This window comes from Halichoerus grypus, chromosome 4 (genome assembly GCF_964656455.1).
Source record: "Halichoerus grypus chromosome 4, mHalGry1.hap1.1, whole genome shotgun sequence".
NCBI lineage: Eukaryota > Metazoa > Chordata > Mammalia > Carnivora > Phocidae > Halichoerus > Halichoerus grypus.
Window position 1 is genome coordinate 127317017 of NC_135715.1, and position 22840 is coordinate 127339856.

Genomic DNA, 22840 nt, shown 5'->3' on the forward strand with positions numbered 1-22840 from the left:
ACACCTATATGTAGACTCTTCCTCCTGTGTAATATTTTTAAAATTCACTTTTACCTATGGCCTATGGGCCTAGATACAAAATAAACATGCTTCCATTCAGCCAAAAAACAATAAACAAACAAAAAAGAATAACAGAGCCGCCTCCCGCCATGGCCAATAACTTTCTAACAGAGATAACGAAAAGAAAAATGGGTTTTAATGGCCGTGGCTATTGCTGGTTCATTTTTGCATAATATTGATCTATAATAAAGGGTCTGGGAGGGGAAGGGAGGGAGGAGAGGAGTCTACAGTTATGGGAAAAATGTACAAGTCGGCTCGCACGATGCCTCAGTTCTCCAGCTCACCAGTGCACTGACCCTCTGTATCTCGGAGTCATTAGCCAGAGTCCCAGCCCTGCCTCCAGGAGGGGGGATTTGAACTCACACATCGAAGTGGGGAGATTTGGGATTTTGAGCATGCCAGACAGAAGGGTCATTCCTCCTCACTGATGAGGAGGACGCTTGTCCCCTGGGGAGGGGAAAACTGGATGAGTGACTGTCGCAAGATTCAGGCAATGGATGTGCTGCTGACTCAGGAATGGACTCTGACAGCTACCCCCTGCTTCAGTCCAGCCGCTCGGAGTGGGAAGCGGTTTTAAGGCGGCAGTGTTGACAGGGACATGCAAAAGTTAGGGGGCAAGGGGAGAAGAGGAAAGAGGGAATGAATGAGCAAATGCAACAGCAGCTCCTTCTTGAGGCATATACGTAACGTACAAGAAATAAACATCTTTCCTACTGCAAGTTGATATTGTCCAAGAGATAAAAGATGTGTTTGTGGATATGCATATTTAGAACATCCACAGCACTTCTGAATGGACTTTTAGAGAGGACATGCATTTTAAAAACTCATAGACTAGACTCAGTGTATCTCTGCGACCACAATACGGCAAAACCCTATAAACTCACAGAAAGTGTACACAACCAGCCATATATGAATTTGCATGTGGGTGGTATTCTGCATAAATGACTGTCAACTTAAAATGCCATTCTCTAATTTATATGCAAATTCTACCTCTGGTAAAATAAAAACATATTTTAAGCAGCTTATAGTGCCAACACATTATTCCCATGAATGATTCCTAGTAAACTATTTATGCCAACTGTGGGTTGTTGTTTTTTTTTTTTTTTATGATTTATTGGACGGCGAACGAAACCACTTAAACTATAGTTGCCTGTATGAATCAGTAATTTTCATGTTTCTAATTAAAATGTAAACAGCATAATGAAGACATCAAGTTTTTAGGCAAATGTGTCTTCCAATGCCACTTGGGGTATGATAATTACTGGAGCAGATCTATGGATGCTCCTGAATCCTCTACAAGTCCAGATTAAAAGCATTACTGCTAAACCTGGCTTTTTACACGAGGGAATTGTGTTCTCTAACCCATTCCCAGTTTGCTTACAGATGCACATTGGCACTACCTTGAAAACCTGGTCATTAAAAAAAAAATCAAAATGGAAAATAACAAACTAAGTAATTTATATTTATATTTATATAAAACATTTACTGGCAATCAAAATGCTGGAACTAGACCTACTGGGATTTGATTCTCTGCCATTAGCTTCTTGAAAAAAGAAAAAGAAAGAAAGAAAGAAAGAAAGAAAGGGGAGGAGGGAGGGAAGGAGGAAGGGAGAGAAGGAAGGAAGGAGGAAGGAAGGAAGGAAAGAAAGAAAGAAGGGAGGGAGAGAGGGAAGGAGGGAGGAAGGGAAAAAAAGAGAGAAAAGAAAAACAGCAACCAGTGTCCACCCTAAATTTCTAGAGCCCGGATCTGGGTTGTGGGTTAGAGAGATAAGCTGAGTCCAGATTCAAAGATAATGTTAGTTTCCAAGATTTATTTTGTTTAAATGAACAGTTTAAATGAAGAAAAAAAAAAAGTGCACCATACACAAATTAGCAAAATTTAAAAATAATACATAATCCTTGGGATAAAAATGTGCTATTTCCCCCTCTCATACTCAAGAATGTAAAAGTACCTTTGATATGAAGCTGTAAACTGTTTTCATTTTTATTTTAGCATCTACTTCTCTCTGAAATTCGTCAAAATGTATCCTAAAGCAAATGACCTCATACACGTGCTGAAGAAATACATCACCTCTTCTGCCTACAACTGCTCATTGAACCTCCCTCTGAAGCCTCTTTTTCCAAGTTAACCAGCACACTTGCTTTACATATTTACTACCCAGCACTTGAACAGTTTCTTTTTCAGTTATAATTCTGCACTCCCCGCCACACACACCCCTCACAACTACGGTGGCCATACCTGCAGCTGAGTGGTCCCAGCTGAAATTCACGGTGAGAGGAAAAGTCTAAAATGTGTAATAAAAGGAAGGATTCTCCTTCTCCCCTCCCAACCCCAACCCTGGACTCGAAGTCCACAGACGGACTGATGGGGCCAATTTTCATATTATTTTTACATAAATGCTAGACAAGCATGTTGCTGAGGTTGGCTGTGAAATTGAAAATGGATAAGAAATGTGAGTGTGTGCGGGGGTGACGCGAGGCAGAGAAAGAGCAATTTTTGCACTGTTATGTTTTATTACTAAAGTAATGCCGACAAATAAATGTATATCCACCAACGTGGGGTCAGGGGGAATGTTTAATCGAAAAGCGTTTGCTACCACTTTTCTGTCTGAAAACATAGAAGCTTTCCATTTTTTTCCGCTTTGGGCACAGAGGCATAGTATTTTGGGGTGGGGGGAGGGGTGGGACATAGAGAGAGAGAGAGAAGATCTGAAAGAAGCATATTTTGGTGATGTTTAAAAAAAATTTTTAACACCTCTGGGGGTTTTCAGAGGGAAGGAAAGCTGATTAAACAAGGCCAAGTGTTTTGTCGGCTTAAGGGTGATATCATAGTTGTGTTCAATATCAGAAGTGTTGCGAGTACAGGCATCATTTCTATTCGCTTTGTGCCTGAAAGGTAAACACTGGATAGCACTGTGGATTAAAACAATAAGAAATCCCTTTCCTCTCAGGCTTTCAAGGCCGTGTTAATCGGGTGTAATTTTTAATGAACACTAGCTGCTTGGTACTCATTCAAGACATTTCATTAGAAGGTTATTCATTTAAAAATCAACGTTTCAACCATATCAAGCTGTAACCTTTCTTGAAATGTAAATGAATGGTTTAAATGAGAAGATTAATAAAGAAGGGATGTTCCAATTCCAAGCATGGCATGCTATGTATTTTTAAATTTGTCTATGCCAGATGCTGTCAGTCAGAACAAAAAACTGTCCAAGCAGACAATCTGTGCGTCTGAATGTTGATCATGTTGGAAAGTACAGGGGGGAGGGGGGGGAGTGTGTCAAGGATTCGTGGTCCTTCATCTTTGCAGTAGAGCAAACATGTCTCTCAGTATAGCGACAGACAGCTGCTTCCACTTTCTAATGTGCCCTAACTTAGATCACTGAAAGAATTGTCAGCACTCAGAGAAACACACAAAGATAACACAGCCAGCTGCCATGGAGGGGGAAAACAGCACAGCTCAGAAGAAATGGGATTTGTTCCATTTGCATGATGCTGTCTCCCCTGGGCCCCTTTCTTTCAAATCCAAAGCACAAAAGACAACACTTAACATATTTGCTTAAAGATGACAACCTCATGTTGATTTCATTTGGATGTAACAGTGTCAGGATTACAGATATAAGAATATATTATATCTGTAACAGAGACTGACAAATGTACCCATCAGTGGAACTGTCTGATTCATCTGCTTATACAGCCATTTTACCATCCCAAGGGTGCCATCTAAGTAGTAACTTTAGAAGACTGAAGGTCTAATTTTATTACACCACATTTCAACCTACTAAACAATATTATTTCTAAAATAGATCATTTTTATTGGAAGTCTCCCTGATGAAAAATCCAGTAGACACCAGAGAATTTATGAACTGTATGGGTCCTTTGAACTCAATATACTGCCCATTTTAAACAACTTTTCTTGCTCTATGGCAAAAATCTCAGTATCAAATAAGTGAAGGAGAGATTATGTGTGCTTTGAGCATCTAACTATATTGATATACTAAACAGATTTTAGAGCAAGGAGGGGGGAAGGAGAGAGAGATCGATCGATTGATTATAAGGACAACTATAAAATCAGGCCTTACCTGATCCATCTGAATAAATTCTTTGTGACCACTTACTTCTGTCTATTCTCATGTAGGTCTTCCCTTGATGCAACATCTATACTTCAGCAGCAACTATATGAATAATCGTTGCCCATCACTATCTCTTGGACATATACTCAATCTAATTTCCAGTTAAGGTATTCCTCAGGTAGAGGGTAAGACCAGAGACTGATTTAAAGCTAAATGGGCTAGCCAATAGTCATAATTTGTACAGCACTGGAAACCATGATTTTGATCTGAAGCCCCCGTACTTTCACACATCTTTATTCTACAAGGCTGTATGTATTTTGGCTTTATTTTTTGAAGCAAATAGAGATCTAGGATGATGTGATTAAATCATTTTATTTGCATCTACAATAGTCTGACTTACCTGATTGGAATTATGGGCGCAAGGATGGAGACACAAGGAACAGATAGAGAGGAAATACCCATTCTCTTCCTATACGCGGTACACACACGGACACACACACACACACACACACGAGCACACACATAAATGCCTGGGCACATCCAGTCCCACAGCCCAACCAACTGACTTCCCATAATGAAAAGCTGGCTCCCTATGCTCCTGCTTTGTCCAAAGGAAGCTCTACTGCATGTTGCTATTTACTGGCAACAGTATAATCTACTCATTTGGTCTTGTTTTATAAAATAGAGCTAACTGCTATATGTGAAATTTCTGCACAGCAGATGGTTACCAATCATTATTTTCCATTTGTTTAGTTTCTAGTAAGAACAAGAAAAACTGTGGAATAGTAATGCAAGGAGAACTAGCAGCCTGCGTGATAACCCAACCAGTGCCAGAAGACGCATTTAAAAAAAATCACTTTTATCACACAGTATATCAAAGCTAAATATAATTTTGAGGAATGAGGGGAGGTTATTCACCCCATCCCCATCCATAAAGGAAAATGCTATTTGAATAATTTATTTTATTCCTTAGTATAAAATCCTCTAAGATTTAGCCTCTCCATTTTTTTTTTAAGTGATCAAAGTTTCTAGAAGCAACTTATTATAACCATTAATGTTTGTCATCACCCAAGCTGAAATCACTTTCTTTACCTCTAAGTGGCCCAGTTGTCCAACACAAAATGGGAAATAGGAGCCATTTGTGGACAAGTGCACATGCACAGAAAATTAAGCTGTAAATATCTGGACTGGGTTATTACTGGAATCTGGAAACATCTGGGGCTACAGAACAAGCCAAGCCCCATTTCCACAATGTCCAGGTAATTGCTCAAATGATTTATACCTTACTGTTTCTATTAAAAATGTCTTTAAAGAGAAACATTTGTAGGCTAGGTTCTGCAATAAAAACTGGTATCTGATTTCACTTGCACAAAAATCTTGTGAAAGATGCTACATTTCTTCAAGGACATGTGCGTGACTACACCAAACCCTGGACAAAGACGGGCCTGGAAGAAGGCGTGGTCAGTCGCTCAAAGTAAATGATCCTAGAAGGAAAGCAAATTTTAAGTGGCTTATTTGTGATTGGTTTTTATTCTAATCAAAATAACCCGTTTAAAAAATTCTCTTCGTGCACATATGACAAATATATTCAAGCCATTTTAGGGTAATCTATACCTCATTATCCATTTGCAATTTCAGTTTTAACTAATTTCTCATAAACCTTGTTTACTGAATCTTCAACTGAATATCATGCCAAACGTATCCCCTAAGGGACAAGTAAGTGCCACTCCCGGATAGACCTGGGTCACTTAGTTAAGGATCTGGAGTGAGATTTAAATTGGCTCACTTAGATGGTGTCTGTATGGAGCTACCAACTGGCTACTGAATACAAACACACACACACCCCCGCACACCGAAAGTTGTGCTCACTTGAAAAAATGTTCTGTTTCATTTTAGATTTGAAGCCAAGAGAACAAATATAGCATCGTATTCTTCAAGAATTGCCACTTCTAGGCCTAATTAAAAAAAAATCCAGTTACTGACAACTTTCAACTATGCTTATGAGGACCAAAAAAAAAAAAAAAAAAAGGACAACAAAATCAACTAAATCAACTACTGACCACTGACTTAATCATGGCTCTTATTTTGTGGCTACCAACTTACATTACTACTGTCTCCGGGAAATCACCCGATTTTCCTCTGAGAGGCCTAAAGGGAAAAAAGGCTGACGTTTTAGGCATGAAGGATCTGCATGGATATTTTTACTTAGTTAGTCTAAAACCCCACAACTTCCTGAATATAAACAGGGCAGAATTTTAAGCTATGTCTTTTACTTTTTATTTTTATTATTTATGTATGTATGTATGTATTTATCTGACAGAGAGAGAGAGAGAGCACAAGCAGGGGGAGCAGCAGAAGGAGAGGGAGAAGCAGGCTTCCCACTGAGCAGGGAGCCCCAGTGCAGCACAGGATCCCAGAACCCTGAGAACATGACCTGAGCCGAAGGCAGACACTTAACTGACTGAGCCACCCAGGTGCCCCTAAGCTATGTCTTTTAAATCTTCCCTTGATTTAGTTTGGTTTTTGGCAAGCTATCACCATAAGGATTTTCAGTTCATAGTTGTTACTCTCACTCTCATGGATTTTAACTTATTTATTTAACCAATTTTAACTTGCTTAGTTTATAGAATGGTTTCGAGAACACCAGAAGAGCTGATTTAACAAAGGAACTAAACACATTATTTTAGTCAAACTGCAGAAATGCTTTTGCTACCTTTCAAATTGTTTCATAATCTGTATTATTCTACCTACAATGTCCTATCCTTCTGTACTACTGAAGCTCTTTACTGAAGATGCAGTGTTTTCATTCAATTAAGTAAGCAACATTCATCCACCGTAGCTCACTTAATGGCATTTCTTTGTCATAATCCAGTTTCAACAATCAGCACTGCATATACTTCTTCTATGGAGAGTGTATGAGATCAACCCAGATTTCAGTATGAAGTGGTAAGATAACATCTAGAACTTTTCGGATCTCAAGAGCCCAAATTAAAAGAAAACTAGTGAGCTTCCAATAAAGGTTATAGGTTGCCTTAGTACAATTGTGTTCTTAAAAGAATGACAATAGATCCTTTGGGTTTTTTGTTTGGTTGGTTTTTTTTTGGTTGGTTTTTCTTTCTGATTTCTTTCAGAGACCAAAGTGAATGGGTGCTTTTCTCTGGTACATCCATCTTTAGGTTCAAATACACAAATACAAAATAGAAATCTTGTAAAATACTGTTGACTAACTCATTCCAATTTCAACACTTTGATCAAACTGAGCTTCCCTTAGAAAAAAAATGTTTTTTAAAGATTTTATTTATTTGAGAGAGAGCAAGAGAGAGAGAGAGCATAAGCGCACGAGCAGAGGGGAGGGGCAGAGACAGAGGGAGAAGCAAACTCCCCACTGAGTGGGGAGCCCGATGTGGGATTCGATCCCAGAACCCTGGGATCATGACCTGAGTCGAAGGCAGACGCTTAACGACTGAGCCACCCAGGCACCCTCCCTTAGAACATTTTGTAATGCCATCTGTTGTAACATTAGTGACAGCTTTGAGAAAGAAACTGACCCTTCATAAGCACACAAACCAGACTGGTAATGCAGAGGAACCACTAGAAGACAAGGTCCTTGGGTGTAACCTCTGCTAAATTGCTTCCTACCCAGTATTTAGTACAACACAAAGTAATAGTGTCAGACACTACTGAAATATAAAACAAAAACATGCCAATTAAATAAAATGTTAACCGAAGACATTCACAAACTAGAGTCAATGGAAGTTTTCCTATCAACTGTAGATCAACTACTTTGCATTTCACATCTTATAACCCTAAGTACCATCATATTCCCAAGGAAATCTCTTTTGAGTGCTGCTGGGGTACAGATCTGCACACTGCTTATTTATCAGTCAGAGAAAAGACAAAATAGAAAGAAATGCCTTAGGAGGTGCTGATTTCCTATGTTTAACCAAAGGCTGAATAACCTTATTTTGGCAAGAAGTTGATTTGGAAGTCTCCTGGTCTAGTCTTTTATGATTCTGTAGCCTCCTTCTTTTTTTTTTTTTTTTTCCTGACTGCAAACACACAAGGGAAAAAAAAAAAGATGTAGAACACAGTGATTTGAAGCCACTTGTTACTACTGTATAATCAAAAGTTTGGTGGAGTTTTGTTCTGTAAGAGTTTTCAAGGTAGCATTATAATGTTCTATTTTTATAAAATAGTTTAAATGCTCTCCTCTCCAAATATATGAAAATGGAATAAATGATGGTAAGCTCCTTTTTAGGCATAAAATTATAAAACTATTTTTCAGGGTTACAAAGTCTTTCTTTGGTAATTAAATTACATGAAGAATATAGAAATTTCTCTTCTTAAAATGAAATACACAAGTTTATCTGTTCTTTAAATATTTTTAAAAGTATCTTCCAATTTTTTTAAGTAATATTAATAAAAGATTAACCAAGTGATAGTCTCCTGTGCTTCTATCAATTCAATTCTCCAAACATTTATTGAACACCTAATATAGGTCTTGCACCGTACAGGCACGTGGAGAAGATTAAAAATAAAAACTGAATTAGATGTGCTCTGCTCACAAGAAGTTTACAGTTTCGTAAATGAGAAACACAAATGCCTTGCAATCTACAGTGGAGGAGAGATGTTGGCAAATGATCGAAAGAAGGGTTTTTTAAACAGTGCTTAGGGAATATCAAGTAGATACTGAAATGCCTCCTGATTAGGGTGGCTCAAGGAAGTTTTCATAGATGATGGAACACTGAGTTAGATATCAAAGTCCTGGTAGGATTTCAACAGGTGGAAAAGAGCATTCCAGGGAGTACAAAGAGGATGAATAAAGACTAATTAGACATAAAGCAGAGGAAGGATGGAATTACTTCCCGTTTGATAAAGATCCAAATTTCATACCGAACAGTAATTTATATATATATTTTAAAGGATCTGAAGGCCCTAACTCTGCTACTGCTTAAATTAATCTACTTGTCAGTCTACTTATATCTCTTACAGGGAAAAAGCACTGGCTAACTAATACTCATCAACTCTCAAGACAATAGAATTGCTGACGTATTTGCTTGCAACCAATTAGTAAGCATATTTAATGAATGGTTACCATCCCCCTTGAAGGGTTTAACAAAGTGATAAATGGTCCTTGAACTTCCTTCATTGTTTCCAAGACAATTTCTGGAGTTCCTTAAAGAGAAACAAAAAAAATCTTTTTCATCAGCCACAGACCACTAGCAAGGTTCCAATTTACTCAAGCTCATACCGGTCCATGACCAGGCAGTCATGGATTAAATAGAACTGGAAAAAATCTTAATAGTCATTGGATCAACTCTCCTTTTATAAAAAAGTAAAGAGGCTCAAAGAGGTTGAGTGACTTGCTCAGGGTCACAAATACGATAGAGTCATGGCTTCTGCGGACACTTTTCTTCACCACTTTCACTTTCCTGAGGTACTCTTACTAGGGTGGTGGCAATGTTAAGATTCTTCATAGATTGTTGTTGAACTTTAGCCAGATAGTGAACTAACCCTAGCACATATGATTAGTGTGTTAAATTCTGAATGGATAGCTCTAATTGTATAAATAGGAATAATGTTTTCAAATAGAGAAAAGTTTAGGATTTCATGAAATGTGTAAAGTTTTGGTTAGAAGAGGTTCTTAATCACAACTTTACATCCGATTAACTGGGGGAGCTTGAAAGAAACTGGGCATCCCCTAAACTTCCATTTAACTGGTCTGAAATAAGGCTTTAGCAGGTGGGTTGGTTGGTTTTGTTGTGGTCACTAAAGTGTAGCTAGCACACAGAGTAGACATACAATTTATCATTAAACTTTGGTCAAATCAAATCATACATCTACTTTAATGATCTGAACTCCTGTTCAGATGCAATAAATGCATTATTTTCCAAAGAAGCCTTAAAAAAGATACACCCCAACCCTCAATGGCTTTTCTTCTGTAATCTCACTTGCGGTCTAATCAAATTGAGTACGTTGAGGGAGAAAAAAGAGTCTAAGAGTAATATGAATCATCCTGAAAGGCATGTATAATTTTTACACTTTTTCAAATTATGAGGAGAAAAGAGGGGGGGATAGTTCTTTTAATTTGTGTGATCACAAATCCCACATATTCAAGATTTGATATAGAATGTGCCATTTTTAAAAAGGGGAATGTGATTTGTTTAGATTATAGGGCCGCATGCTAGTTAAGGGGCACTAGTCACTAATTCTTAATAAATGATCAGTTTTCTCACATAATTGTATTAGGCTTTGATTTTTTTTAATTGCCAATATCATTTTTAGCCACAGTCACATGAAGAGCGTCATCACCCTTGGCTTTCCTCAACAACTTCCCTACTTTATTCCCCTTTAACTACTTCCCCATTCCTACAAGTTGTCTTTCACCTTGTGTCCGTGCCAAAAAATGCTGCTATACTTCCTCCTACTACACAGCTCAATACCCTCTTAATTAATTCAAACTACCACCTCATGGTGTAAATATCATATTCTAGTAGCTCTAGTGAAATCTGATTTTCCAGATGATCAAATAAGAACCAGCCCTACAGATAAATACTAAAACACAAAAACAAAAAGAAAAACAAAACAAAACGAAAACCCGGCTCATCAAAACAGTACTCAGGAATTGGTAAACCTGGATCCCAGCGCAGGAGAATGGATGAGACAGCAAGGTTCCCAGCAAGTCTGTAAATAGCAAGATAGGTAGAAAACCTTGTTCTCCCTGCCCCAAGCACAAGGACACCTGCACAGCTGGCTGTTAGAAATTACAGATAAATACAAAAAATATACATGTTTAGGTACATGTGTGCATTACAATGATACATCAGCGACACCTACCATATGACAACAGCTTAGGAAGAGTGGCATTTTGTATAGTAAGGTAGATTCCAGAGAAAGAGAATTATATTGGGGTAAGATTGTGGATTTTTGCCCATCATTATAAGCAAATCTATACCACATGTTGTAGTGTTCTCAGTAGGTATTTTTAAAGACAAACAGTACAAAATAGTTTCCCTTCAGGTCTTTTTACTTTGATCTTAAAACAAAATAAAACAACACAAAAACAGAACAAACAAGCAAAACAACCATTAATGAATCGTATGAGTTCATCGAGGACTTATTAAAAGAACAAAGCATAATAAAGATCTTCCAGTAGTAGATTTGTTTCCTAATAATTTAACTGCTTAAATGTTATTGATAAAGATTTCATGCTCGTGTTAAGAAAAAAAAAATCCCAAAAGGAATTCTGCATTATGTACAGAATTTTTCTCTTTCTCAAGAGACACTTAGCTCAGTCTCAACATCCACTTCTGAGTAAGATTCTTTAGTGCCACTATCCTACCATCGTAACTAAATTCATATTGATGACTAGTTGATTGGTACTCTTATAATTACATAAAGCATATTTTTCCAGTTAGGGAACCCTTATTCTTAGTACATTTAAAATCTTCCCATAGAAAGAACAAGTACAGTTCATGTAGGTATATAAAATTCCAGAGGTGGTGATATTTTCTCCTTCTAGTTTGTCAGACAAAGATGTAGGTCATTCGGGGTCCCAGTGTCTCCTTTGGGTCATATCAGTATTCCCCTCAAAAATGTGGCTTAATCTTCTGAATAATGCAAACGAAAATCTCTCTTTAATTTAAAGGAGAATTTTGCACCAGTACCGCTAGTGTGGGATACTGCGATCCGGGCAGGGGATTAGACCCACATCTTTTGTAAGTTGGGCCTAAAATTGACTCCAGATTTGTGACTCATGAACGGAAAGTTGGTTTTAATATAGATATGCTTTAAAAAGTAAAAATGGCTATCATTCTTAACAAGTTACATATTGGGTATTATTCTTAAAAATGACTCATAAAATATCTTTTTAAGTACTTAAAGTCATGAATATGTTCTACTCTTTTACCTCTGCTTGAATGCAATTTTTCATTTTCCAGGAAAGGATACATTTTCTAACTAACCCCGTTAACCTAATTACTCATAAAGAAATACCCAAAGTGTCCCTGACATCGATACCTTCATGAAGAAATGTATCTATGCACATGCACAAGAGCATATCCCATTTAGATAATCACAACTGTAATTTTTATTTAAAAGATTCCTCTCCACCCATGTAATTCCTAGCAGTAAAATTTATCAAAAGCGCTAAAAGTTTGCAAACACTAAAACTGCCCTATCCATGTCCTTATTTCCCCATTCATGCACTTAAACTCAAAAGTACTAACTCCTAGGCTTAAAAGAGTAACAGTATTCTGTTTATTTAATGGTCTCTGTTTGATCTTAAATGGGGTTTGTAATGAAAATGCCTTCAATCTGAAGGGAACCTTTTATCCTATTCAGAATAATTATCTTGTAAGATTAAAATCAGTGAATCATACCTAATTAAGATTTATAATTTAGCATCATTCAGGTATGTGATCTAAGAGAAAGAGTTTACAATCTTAACTTTAATTTGAAATGGAAAGGGAAAAGAAGTGAATAAAAGGGAAATAAAACAGATATTTGGGGCATAACAGTGCACTATATTGCCACAGATTTACCCAGATTCCTGGTTTAATCCTTTCTGAGGCCAAACACCTATTGCGAAAATCCCAACATACTAAAGGCTAGGAGTAAGGTGGGAAAAGAAGGGCTGTGATTTAAATTATACTACAGAATTTCTAGATCGGTTATAGGACACTAAAAAATATGCTTGGTGGCTAACCACCTATCAAAATAGTACAAGTTTATCACGTCTTTGATGCAAAAAATTTCTAAGCTGCAGGGTGAATTTATAATTAAGCGGGACACTGTTGTGATAGTACATATCAACTGAGAGAGCAATGCCTTGTTATTACACAGGGCAAAGCTTTTTCTTCTTAGAAGGTCTCATATATAGTATTTCTCTCCACAAAGTCTAACAAGGCATTCAAAATAAGTCCAATTTTTTTTCTTCCTCAGAAATATCTTTAAAGCCCCCCCACCCTCACCCCAGTCTTGGATTATAGAAAAGAATAGTTACTTTTCCGAGGTCTTTGATATTTCCTTTCCTGGCAGAGTCATCTGATGTGAGAAATACCTTTTGAAAATAAATGGTACAACTTCAAGTGCACTCAGATCCATTACTTGCTGGACATTCCATCGTATCTCAGTTCTGATTTGAAAAAGCCGCTTGACTTCAAAATTTAGTTTTAGGTATCTCAATATGAAGCTTGATCTCATTGAGAAGTATCTTGGGAAGCAACAATGTAAACGTTTGGTCCACCCCTGGACACAGAATGTTCAAACCCAAGGAGAAAGGAGTCCCACCTGGTGACTACATTATTCAAGGGAAAAGGGGGTTATTTCAATCCAGGTTCAGAAACCAAGTTCGCAATTTGAATATAACATACTGCAGAGTTAATGTTACTGCATGGAAGAGTCACTCTGCATCTTTCACACAGCTGTCACCATGTGTTTACGGAGCTACGATGCCACTTTCTAATGTCAAAATATCAATGCTGCTACTGTTATAACAAGGTAATTATTTTTGCATTTGCCCCTTTTGTCTGAATGGCACTCAGTGAGCTGTGCTTTTATTTTTTACTGGTCAGGATTTTGTACATAGTTAGAGAATTTCAGATTCTACCTTAGAAATACTTATTTTCCGTGGGCTTGAAACTTAGGTGGGGTGGTGGTGGTACATGGCAACAGAGAAACTCCGAGGCTCTTACTACACATCTTACTAAAAACCCTCCCACCCCTGTCATTCTGAGCCCGGGCGTACATATTTAAGTGTGTACCTGCATGCAAGCAATGACAAAACACAGGGTCCCTTTTAAGAATCTCTGTACAAGAATTCATGGGATACATGGAGCACATATCAGGCAAAGGGCAACATGAAATAAAAGCAAATATTCCTGTCACACCAATTCATGTGCAGAAAGAGCAGAAGATACCTAATGGTCCATTTACCATCGATTCTCTCACTCAGTAACCATCAGTATTTCTTTGGGCAGAGGCACAGGGAACAACTGTGGGACAGTCAGTCTCTTAAGTAGGAAACCCAGTGACTTGCAGCAAGCAGGCCCTCGATAAAAGTTTGTGGGTTGTGAAGGCAGGGCTAGTTTCGTTGCCCCGCGACCTGCACACGCCCCCCAAGGTCCCACACACAAGGGCCCTGCATTTGGTTTACTGCTCTGCTATGGCTGTCTTGAATTTTTAATATGTTTTGAACAAGGTGCCCCACATTTTATTTTTTGCACCAAGCCCCAGAAATTATGTGGTCAGCCCTAGGTGAAGGTGACAATGCGTGTTGATGGTGAAGATAATAAATCAAAAGAATAGCCAAAAGTTTACAGTTACATCTGGAAACCCACGGCTTCACATTACACTACCTTTAAAATTTTATTTTGAATGTTACTGTTTCCATGAATAATACCTCCTCAGGAACCAAAGCATGAAAGTAGAGGTCATTCATTCTCAGATGAGTTTACCGTCATTTGTATATGGCATTTAATCAATTGTAAGTTGCTTAAAAAGCATCCAACTGACATAAGGCAAACATTACTTGAATCTGGGAAAAAAAAGAGAGACCTTTTTTTTTTTTTTTTTTTTTTTGGTGGATGAAGAAAATGCAGTTTCTGTTCTCTTGCCAGCCATACATCCACAAGTGGGATGGAGTAAATACATACATTACCAGCAGAAATCAAAACTCATAAGAAAGGAACTGAGTAAAGGTGTTTTTGATATTAAGAAAACATTTTATAGGCATTTTACATTACGTATTTCTGCAGTAAGAAAATCTTTTTTGTAAGCTATATATATTATCACCGATAAACTTTCTATAAAAGCTACTCTTAACCGAAAATGAGACCAAAAGTCTAATAAGAAGCCAATTTCCCAATATTATAAAAAAAAATGCTTTCTAAAAAAAGATTCCCCACATAAAAATATGAATACTTAAGCTAGGTTGCAGGGTGAAAAAAAGAAAGAAAAAAGTTTAACCTCGGGCCTCCGCAGAATAAACCACACGTGCTACTTTCAAGATGCACTGGTTTCAAAAGTGACTGGAAGAGTAATACTATAAATGTTCTGTGAAAGTCATAGTGGTTCAAATATAAGTGAACATATCCATTTATACATATAACATAAAGACATCTGAATTGCAATTCTCCTTTGAAGCTACTGCGTCTAAGAGACCCAGAGACAACAGCCCACCATATGCAATGTTAAGCGAAGTGTCAATACTCAAGTAACAAAACAACAAACAGATTTGTTGCATAAAATGTGTAAATATTATTAATAGAAAGTGCCATGTGATAGCTCACGTTTGGATGGTTTCTGCTCCCCTATCTTCCCTGCCGCCTCAGTCCCCTAGCTGAGGCTAGCATCAACAGGTAGCGTACGCATGTGCCGTGCTGAGGCAGAGCTCCTGAGCAGGCATGTGTGGGGCTGCCCGAAGCAAACGGCATACCCACCTGCTTTTGATTTGCTGCAAACTTATCAGTACAATTTATTTTTACCATATTCTTGCCTACTCCTTATTTCCACTATCTGCATTTCTTGGAGCAAGCATCTTTCAAGTAAAATTGCCATTTGAATGATAAGATCAAAAATCCCAAAAGATCAGTAATCAGCAATCTTGTCAAAGCAGCTATGCTTGAAATTTCTACCATAAGTGAAAAAGTTAATGATAAAAATTCATGTTTAGAAAAAAAGGAAGAAAATTACATGAAAAGCACTTGCTAAACAAGCATTTATTTTCAGTTTTTTAAAAAAAGTTTCATTTTTCATAGACAAAAAATTTACCTATAATGTGTGTGTATGAGAGAGAGAGAGAGAGAGAGAGAGGCAGTTAATTGAAGATGGAATCATTTTTGGACTTGTAGAAGTACCCCAAATAATTTCTAAGTTCAACTGATTTTAATGAAACATTAGCCCTTATATGCCCGCAAAGAAAGAGACAATTATAGTAAGATTTTTTTTTTAATTGAAGGAAAAAAAATTGCATTGCTTCCTTTGCCATTTGTTTATTCCGGCTTGTTAATGACTCAAGATAAAAAAGCAGATATGCTGATTAATCAAGTCTTATCGATCAGTAGCATATGTCAATATTTCACACAAATATCTACAGAACAATTTCTCCCAATCAAAAATTTATAAATCAATTTAAATTCCTGGTAATTAAATGTATTAGCCCCACAACAATAAATGTGGTACTTTATAAAAGTAGTATGTGAAATTTGTACTCAAGAATATATTGATCAAAGGCAAAACAGCAAACATTTCTATACACCAAGGCCCTAAGAACAAACTGGAAAGTACAAATCATAAAAGCCTGCAATTGTTTCAAATACACCTAGCAATTCTGCTGATTTCGGACCATTAAAACTGATTACTTAATTAGGCAATCATTCAAGGCATCTAAACATTCACAGACAAAAACAGGGAGTCATTAGCAGAGCCGTCTTCACCTTGAGATGAAAATTCTGAACAATGTTGCAGACACGTAAACTTTCGGGATCTGTCCCCATGCGTGAACTAAGCAAAATAATAAAATCTAAAAGGTAACAACCAAAGCTAAGGAAAAAAATAATCTGCCTATAGTGATATCACTAATTTGTCTTTTCAAGTAGCTAATATTTTAAACAATCTGAGAAATGCCAAGTTATAATATAGATATTCTCTATCAATTCTTGGAAGTACTACTTTTCTCCCCTCTGGTCATACTCTTACACTATCTAAAAGTAATTAATAAAATTTCTGCTCTCTTGTATGTCTATCAGAAGTACCTGCCTACAAACAGGTTTTCAAAGTTCCTACCTAACATGAATAAAAACCACAAAAAGATTTTCTATTTATGGAAAAAAAAAAAAAAAAAAAACCACAACCAAGTACTGGAACCTCAGCCACTGGAGTCTTTAATGTAACTAAAGAAAAAAAATAATAATAATATCTATGTTTTCACTCAGAAGATACCAGAGATAATTTCAAGAATACCACTGATTTGGTACAGTCAGGAGAAAGAAAAATATTCTCTGCCCTCCCTCCCCCCAAAAATGGTTCCTGAAATAATTCTAAAGAGACCCTATAAACTGTCTTTTTTAAGAGAAGAGAAAAAGGAAGTCAACTCACACACACAGCTTCCAAACAGAAGTCTTACTCTCTTCCAGGAAAACAACAATGAGACTTTATTACCCTGCTATGATTCTTTCATTTCAGACATGATTAATTAGCAAGTATTACACTTCCCAAAACTCCCACCACACTCTTCGTGGTCTATCAGCCTAGTTGTTGAGAGATCTATATGAAAGAGCAAGTAACCAACAGCAGTATAAGACAAGTATCCAAAAACTATTTCAAAGGAACACTTCTCTCCTATCTTTGCCTCCCAAAATGAAGCAGGCTGCTTTTAACTGCTTTCACAAAAAAAATTTTCTTAATTGGTCATTTTCTTAACAATACCTTTTAAAATTTGAATAATGCATGCAACATATTCAGGATTCAAGAATACATGGCATGTAATTTATTTGTTACCTACCTATATTTTCAGGCTGGAATTCCAAACGACTTGAGTGAGTCCATGTAGTTTACCCTGATAACTATCCACATGAACAATTAATAAACAATAAAGATGATGTGAGCAAGCATGTTTCGGGAAATGGTTTCTATAGAAAAAAAAAATGTTTCTTTCCCAAAGAAAAGCTAATATGTCACACATATAATGATGAGAGGAAACAGCAGTAAAGAACTAAAAGAGAGGATGAAAGGAAGAGGGCAACTCTAAAATTTGAATGAATGAAAACTCTGATTCTCTGCATATTGTTCCAAAACACCCTCTCAAAATAATTTTCCCTTTAAAACGATCTATTTTCCAAATGTCCATGTGAACCAAGAAGCCAGAACCATGTGAATGTACTATAAATACATATTTAACAACTACCAGTTTATAAAGGTTAGGGTTTCCCCCTTCAACCTCTCAACTCTTCTGTCCAAAAAAACTTCACACATAGTACAGTACTAATAAATAGATCTTGTTGGTTCCAGGAAACATTTTTTTTTTTAATCTATTCTGGCCATAATATCCTTGCTTTTTTTCTGTTGTATTAAATTTAGGATCAAAAACATCAAAGCAGCTTCCACCTCGGACCTAACTTTTAGAGAATCAATGTGACAAGGCAGTCCCTGATAGATGTTTCTCTTGATAAACGACTTGTTCAAAAGAGACATTGTAGCTTTCATTTCCTGACCACAACACACTTTTAATTTGCAACAGCAGAGCTGCCAGAGTGAGAGCACTTGCCCACTTTCCAGCCTTTTAGGTTTGTAACTCTGGTTCCTTTAGGCCACACGTTTGAGACAAACAAAATCTAAAAATAATCAGAGTGATAGAATTACAAAATAGGAACCACTAATGCCACTTTATACATATACACAAGTGTCTACTTTATATATATATATACATATATATATACATATATATATATGTGTGTGTGTGTGTGTGTATATATATATATATAAACTTTTCCTCCCCAGAATTCTAGTGTGTGATAAGGCTCCTGAGTGACCATAATTTGCACAACAAGCATTTAAACACAGAGAAATAAATTACATGACTATTATTTAATAGTAAGCAGAGACAGGGGAGGGGGGCAATTTACACACTTAAATCTGCTGTTAAATGTCATGAATTATATGATTGCCTACCCCAATGTGTTTTTTACATATTATTGCAATGATTATTATTACTACTACTCAGAAATCACATTTAAGTATCAATACGGTGAACAGTCAAACCATCCAATTTCTGCTCTCAGCACATTGTCCGAGCTCCGATTTAAAATTTATAAATGTAATATCCTCCTCATCACAGGCAGCAGCCCAATCTGCTCTGAATATATATTACAGCTTTAACATCACAGAGGGAAATCGCCCATCTGGCAATCCCATTCGCTCCAACAGCTCCAGGGGAAAAAAAGCTGTGCTCTCTCCTCCTTAAAACATTTCTCAGGGCAAATTATGTGCATCTAAAATAAACAGTCTTCTTATTGATCGCTTCAAAGTCAACAAGTTCCAAATGCAAAATTCAAATCCTTTTCTATCGTGTGAGAGCAGTGTGTGTTTAGCTCAATAGTCACCAGAGTCCAACCAGAAGTGGATGTCGCGCAACGGCTCCGGTAGTGCCTTTCCTTGTATTCACATTTGTGTTATGAGAGAGCAGTAACCACGGCCACATTACAGACCCCTGGCAGCTCTCCCCACTGCTATTTCTTTCTTTCATATTCTCCCTTTCCTTCTCTCTCTTTTCAGGGTCAATGCATGGTGGTGGGGTAAAGGTAACCAAAAAAAAAAAAAAAAAAAAACCACACACAAACAACAACAACAACAAAAACCCAAACCAGTATAAAGTGGACATATCCTGTGGTTATGCAAAATACTTTTAACATCTTTTTGTTGTTCCCTCTTAGTCTTAATTGAATATCACAAAGTGTACAAACGGTACGGTCACAAGAGCTATTGAAAACCCCCTCTCACTCTATTTATCTGACCTTTTTTTTTTTTTGTGAAGAAAGAGGAAAGAGCGATTTCAAACAAAGTCAATTTCAGTGCTTGATTATTTAATTCTGTCACAGGTTAAAAGTAAAAAGCGCTGACAGGCAGACAAGTGAATGGCAAGGGGAAAAAAAAAAAACTACCACTGTTCCTTAAAAGGCATTAAAGACGTAAAGCAATTAAAATATTATATATATTTTATTTTTATGTAAAAGATAGCCCTTCACTCACTCACCCAAAAAAACCACACTCAGAGGAACTGATTACTCCACAAAGTGTAATCATCCAGAGAGCAGATAGTCAAATTGCATTAATAGGTTGAGAAAAAAAAAATTTATCCAGTTTTGTGTGTGTACATATATATTTATATACTTTCATTAGTAAGCAGTCTTTGCCCACACTCCCGCCCTCTCCCCTCTCCACCCAGCCTCCTCCCCAAAAAACCCCACACTGAGTTTAACTAATTTACATACCATTTGACTTCAGCGGTTATATAGTGCATTACTAGTAACATGAAACTTTGGGATTACCGCTAAAATCGATAAAAGTGGACTCCAGTAATCTATTAATCAAAACTGAAATATAAACAAGTGATAGCAAAAGCAAACAAGCATTTTGACAGATTAAAATATACATATATATATATTTAAAGGAATTATATATCATGAGCATCTGCTTCCCAAGGAGAGTCTTCAATGGTTTTTATCATGCTATGTAATTTGTCTTTCCTATTTAGATGCAAAGGAAGTAAATTCCAAAACTGACATACCATAAACACTGGTGCTACTGATCATTTCTTGCTGGCAGCACAAAAAGCTGAATTGGATTTCTCACAAGCAGGAATTCCAAAGGTTGCTTTTCATTAAAGCCACTTTTCCTCTCAGCTATCAAATGTCACTGCCTTGAAACGTGGGCCCTTTCGTCAGGTATTCATTTAACCTACATGCATATAATTAAGGGGGAAAGCAACATCAACAAAAAGGGGATCTCAGATCACAGGAGAAGAAAGAAAGGAAAAAAAGCACATGACCAGGAATGCAAGTCCATGTCAATTTCACTCACTCCCATTGAAACTAACAAGAGCTCCGGGGAGGACGGTAATAGGATCAGTGGATTGTATATACCATTAAATTATACATCTTTCTCTCCCGTTCCTTGCCAACAATACGCCCACCACGCTGTACCCCCTCCAAGATGATGTGCTTACATTTTTCTGCAACCGATCTTCTGACATTTTCACGTTCCCCCAGCCACGAGACTGTAATTTAACCTCAACTTTTTGTGTGTGCAAGATTCTTATTTACACTTCTTATTTACTTAGAAGTTAGTTCCCGAAGAAAGTCTAGCCCCACCCTATGGCTCCGCTTTCTTATTTTTTATTTTTGAAGTAAAAAGATAGTAGTAAGTAAGCCCAATATAGCGGAAAACGAGATTCTTGCTATCGCGAACTCTTAATCCAATACTATTGTTACAATGATTAAGCAGCAAAAATATGCATTATAATGTTTCAGGGCTACTTTGTACAGAGAAATTAGACAGCAGGTTGGCGTACAGAATAGAAGTGAATGCAAATTAAATTTAATGTTTACGGCACAACTCGAAGATCTCTTTTTATTACGGGTCTTGGATTTATTTATAGTCTCAAAAAATAAAACAAACAAAAACAAAAACAAATTTAAACAGATGGTAGAAAACTACGAAGCTCCTCTTACCTGAATGCGCGGAGCGAAAACCCGATAGGTTAGCGTATCATCGATCCGATGTGTTTGCTGATGAATGGAAGCTAGGGTTAAGTGAAGGTGCCTATGATTTGAAATCATTCCAAGTTTTTGAAGGGAAGACGGACTGCAGCCTCTGCCATGTTGGAATTTCAAACCCAAAACAGCTGCTTGGAAGGAGCCAGCATGCCAGAGGCTGGGCGCAGGCGCAGAGCGCCGCCGAGCCAAATTCAAATCACTTTCACACTAAGAGCCAAAGATCAGTTTTCAAAGGAGAGAGGGAGAAAGAGACCGAGGCTGCCGAGAGGGAGAGAAGACGGGAGGCAGTGGCGAGAGGCGGGCAGTGGAGAGAGACGGGCAGCGGGAGGACCGGGAGGGAGAGGGAGAGGCGCACGGAGCCCGCGGAGCTGGAGGGGGAGAAAGGGAGGCGGGAGGCGAGCGGGCGAGCGAGCGAGAGACGCGCCAGAGATTCATGGGCAGGGAGGGCTCAATGGCCGCGCCGCGCTGGCCGGCCAGCCGCTCGGGTCATGTTACACGGCCGGGGCCGCGGCGGCCGCCCAGCCTCCCCGACGCGCTCACGCGGCCCGGAGGGGGCCCCGAGGTCATGATTACGCGCGCGGGGATCCGGAGCTCTCCCTGCCCGCGCTCTCCGGTGGCCCAGCCTGGGGAAGGGGGAGCAATGCCTTGGGGTGGGGGGAGGGAAGGGGCCTTTCTTTCCCACGCGTGACCAGCCGGCCCTTGCGCGCCGCAGCCAGCCTGGGAGGGCCCGGGACAGGGCTGCGCGGCTCTCGCGCCCGCGGGCCCCTCCCTGCCCGCTCCCGGCCCTCTCGACAGCTGCGGCCAGTCCACCCTTCCCCACCCCCCAGGACTCCGCACACAGGACAGGATCTGGCCCCGAGAAGCCGGGACCTCACCCGCACTCTCCCCTGGGCCCCCAGCACCAGCCAGAAAATGACTTTATCTGCTAAGAAGAGGCAACTTCGGGGGGGGGGGGGAGAATCCGAATTAAGCCGGTTCCCCTCCCCCGCCTCCTTGTGAATAAATAAAATCATAAGTGTCTAGGTGTGCGGTCCACTCTCGCGCTTCCCTGGTTCCCCTCCCTACCTCCCCCAGGCGGCTCGGGCAGGGGAAAGCAGCGCCTGGGGGCCCCCGGTGCGGGCTGCTGGTGCGCGAGCATAGACGTTAGGCTCCTGCTTTCCCAACCCCCTTCTTGGAGCAAGCTGGGGACCCAGGAGTGGGAAGAGAGTAGGGGCTTTGTGGTGCTGGGAGCTGAGGAAGAATGAAATGTGCAGTTGAGTGTGTTGCTCGCATCCCAGGGAGCAATGCAGTGCTGATTGTCTGTTGCTGAGATAGCCTTTTGTTCGGAACATAAGGTTTAAGAAACACACACACGTTTTCTGGGGTCTCTTGTTAGATGTAAATGTGCTGCATCCAGACGCTTACTATGCAGTGTAAGCTCAGTTGGTTTACTAA

General features: G+C 38.6%; 1 protein-coding gene across 4 annotated transcripts in view; it reads right to left on the reverse strand.

Moving 5' to 3' along the window:
* FIGN (fidgetin, microtubule severing factor) overlaps positions 1 to 22084 on the reverse strand; it is a 133088-nt gene extending 111004 nt beyond the window's left edge. The window contains exons 1-2 of one of the 4 annotated variants that reach the window (XM_078070901.1): positions 21362 to 22083; positions 20419 to 20588 (exon numbers count right to left, since the gene is read on the reverse strand). In XM_078070901.1, coding sequence (XP_077927027.1) covers positions 20419 to 20443 — 25 coding nt within the window. In that variant the 5' untranslated portion in view covers positions 20444 to 20588; positions 21362 to 22083. Of the gene's footprint in view, positions 1 to 20418; positions 20589 to 21361 lie in introns of those variants that run through there. The other 3 variants (XM_078070902.1, XM_036071055.2, XM_078070903.1) reach the window with 3 other exon arrangements.
* Between the last annotated feature and the right edge of the window lie 756 nt (positions 22085 to 22840).